Consider the following 2,794-nt stretch of genomic DNA (forward strand, 5'->3'; position numbering starts at 1 on the left):
CATTATCCCTGTGGCCACAAAGCCGGGGCTCTGGCATCGCCACAGCAACGGGATGGGGCTGCTCGGTGGCCATGGTAACAGCTGTGCCTGGCAGGGCGGCTGGTTGCCACGGCGCTGAGCTCCAGACGGGCCTCGCTGCTTGGAGGCCTCCCCATGAGCACCCCGAGGGCCACGGCTGGCCTGCCCCACGGCCGGCTGCAGCCGGTAAGAGCTGAGCAGCCGGGGGAGATACCAGCTCAGCCTCTGGGGCTCTGGGCCCATTTCCCAGCGCACCCCGAACTACGGCACATGCCCCGGGGTGGTGGGCGCCCCCTGGGGGTGTGTGTCTCCCCTCATTCCCAGGGTGGTGGGCGCCCCCTTGGGGTGGGGCTGTGTCTCCCCTCATTCCCGGTGTGGTGGGCGCCCCCTGGGGGTGTGTGTCTCCCCTCATTCCCAGGGTGGTGGGTGCCCCCTTGGGGTGGGGCTGTGTCTCCCCTCATTCCCGGGTCGGTGGGCGCCCCCTGGGGGTGTGTGTCTCCCCTCATTCCCAGGGTGGTGGGTGCCCCCTATTGGTGCCCCGTTCCTCACTCTCATTTTTCTCCACATCTTTATGTGACTCACATTTTTTTCTACAAATGGCTGCTCTGGAAGCTCGTCCCTTTCGGCTGCTGGGTTCCCAGCGCGCTGCCTGCTCTGCCCTACGGGATACCCCCCAGCAGGCCTCTGAGCAGGGGCCCGTGGTCTCTCAGCTCACGAGTCCGGCGGCTGTTGGCCACGGTTTGCTAACCCCTTCTCTCTTTTGCTGCAGTCTCTCTGGGCGAGCCTGCTCGGCTGGTACTCTCGCGTCTGGAAGGCGCAGGAGGACGTGGTCAGCTGCATCCACCTCTCACTGGAGCTCTGGACCGACAAGTTCTTCTGCAGGGCCCAGAGCCTGCTGCTGGCCTGCATGCTGCTGCTGCTGGTGGGCTGGAAGGCTTGGCAGAGGGGCCAGCAGTGCCTGCTGACACAGCTGCAGCAGAGCTGGGTGAGAAGTGGGGGCTGCAGGGACACAGGGCACCCCATGCCCAGGGGAATCCCCAAGCTGGGGTCTCTGCCACACCCCTGTTAGCTGGCGCCCCTTGTGTCTGCCATCTCCCCCGCCAGAGCAGGCCTGTCTCGCAGGCAGCCTCCACCAACTCCCCCTCACTGTGAGACCTGGCCCTGGCTAGCCCCATGCCTGCCTGGCCAGCTGCATTTGTGAGCTCCCCTCCTTGGCTTCGCGGCCTGAGCAGGCCGGGTGCTGGGGTGGTGCTGCCCACGCTGACGCCGGCTCCTTGGCCTGCCTTTGTCTCGCCAGAGGGAACTCCAGAGGCGGCTGGCGACCGTGCTGCTGCTGCTTCAGACCTGCTACTGGCGCTTGGAGAGCCTGGGGACCCCAATCACCTGGGTCCCAGCCTACTGCATCACCAGGCTCACCTGCCTCACAACCTGGCTCCTCCAAGCTGCTTTTGAGCACGCCCTGCAGGTGGCCAGCCGGGCGCTGGAGGGGGGCCTGGAGCCTCCCGCTGCCCTCGTGCCAGAGCCGCATGTCCACGGGAAGGCGGCGACTGCTGCAGTGTCTGCTCAGGGCCTCGAATAAAAGCCGCTGCTCTGCCCGTGGCAGCGGGCCTGGGGAGCGGGACTGGCAGAGAGCCCAGTGTCCAGCATGGCCTGAGCGCCCTGAGGAGCTGGGGGTTCCCCAGGGGCCCCAGAGCAATGTTGGGGGGGCCAAGGGCACAAGCAGCTGTCTGCTCTGGACCCCGCAATGCCCGGCCTGGCAGGGAGCCTGGGACACAGCTCAGGCGGCCTCCCCAGGGATGGGCATCCCCAGCCACCGCCTCGCGGGCCCGGTGTGTTCGGCTGCACCGGCCAAGGTGCCTGGCCTGTGCTTGTCACTTCTCGAGCCAGAAGGGACCATGTGGTCACCCTGTGCCCAGCCCGGGTAGGCCGGAGACTACCCGCTGGGAGCCCAGCAGCCTCTGCCTGCCCCTCAGCACCGCCCACCTAGACACCTGGGCCTGGCTCAGGCTCAGCTCCGGCCAGGCAGCCAGGGCCACACCTCTGGGTTTGTGCAGCACCTTGCACAGTGGGGGCTGGGCCCAGCCGGGGGCTCTGGAGCTGCCAGTCACACAGAACGGGGCAGGGCTGCCAATTTTCCAGTCACACATAACCGAACCCCGCTGCCCACCCTGCCCCCTGTCTCCGAGGCTCCATGCCCTCCCCGCTCACTTGCTCTCCCCCACCCTCACACACCGTTATTGGGTGGGGCCAGGCATGAGGGGTTTGGGGTGCAGGAGGGGGCTCAGGTCTGGGGCAGGAGATTGGGGAGGCCAGCGCCACCAGCGATTAGCAGGTGCCCCCAGCTAGGTTTGTGTTTCTGCTGGTGGTACACATCCACACAGGCACCCAGCGCACATAACATGTATTCCACAGGTCCCCTTGGGCACAACTGCAGGCCAATGAGAGCTGGGGTGCTGGCCCAGCTCCCCCCACCTCAACACTGATTCAGTATCCAGGGAAACCGAGGCACACAGCGTGGTGGGCTGGGCCGTCAGACTCACATGCAACATGACAGTGCAAATATACAGGGGCCGATGACAGCTGGGCTGGGGGCTGGTCCTTGGCTGAGGCTGGAGCTGCCCGGAACTGGGAGCGTGGCGGAGCTGCCAGGGCAGGAGTGGAGAAGCTGCTGCTCACGCTGGCTTTGTGCTGCACCTGGGCTTGCTGGCCTGTGCCCAGGGTCCCGCAGGGCTGTGCCCACAGGACGCAGGTGGGGAGCCCCCCTGAGCAGTGTTCG

At 66.6% G+C, this 2,794-nt stretch overlaps 1 protein-coding gene across 1 annotated transcript; it reads left to right on the forward strand.

Annotated features, from left to right (window-relative positions):
- TMEM270 (transmembrane protein 270) lies at positions 1 to 1,649 on the forward strand. Its single transcript, XM_075905073.1, has 3 exons — positions 1 to 204; positions 788 to 1,003; positions 1,316 to 1,649. Exons 1-3 carry the CDS (start codon positions 154 to 156, stop codon positions 1,595 to 1,597), a joined length of 549 nt encoding a protein of 182 aa, XP_075761188.1. The 5' UTR covers positions 1 to 153; the 3' UTR covers positions 1,598 to 1,649.
- Positions 1,650 to 2,794: the final 1,145 nt, after the last annotated feature.

Source organism: Pelodiscus sinensis, chromosome 21, assembly GCF_049634645.1.
Source record: "Pelodiscus sinensis isolate JC-2024 chromosome 21, ASM4963464v1, whole genome shotgun sequence".
NCBI lineage: Eukaryota > Metazoa > Chordata > Testudines > Trionychidae > Pelodiscus > Pelodiscus sinensis.

What these genes read in the sequence shown, in the direction of transcription:
- TMEM270 (XM_075905073.1), top strand. Translation starts at nt 154, where the DNA reads ATGAGCACCCCGAGGGCCACGGCTGGCCTGCCCCACGGCCGGCTGCAG. An exon ending in CCCACGGCCGGCTGCAGCCG is followed by an intron (nt 205 to 787) that starts GTAAGAGCTGAG and finishes CTTTTGCTGCAG; the next exon opens with TCTCTCTGGGCGAGCCTGCT. An exon ending in CACAGCTGCAGCAGAGCTGG is followed by an intron (nt 1,004 to 1,315) that starts GTGAGAAGTGGG and finishes TTGTCTCGCCAG; the next exon opens with AGGGAACTCCAGAGGCGGCT.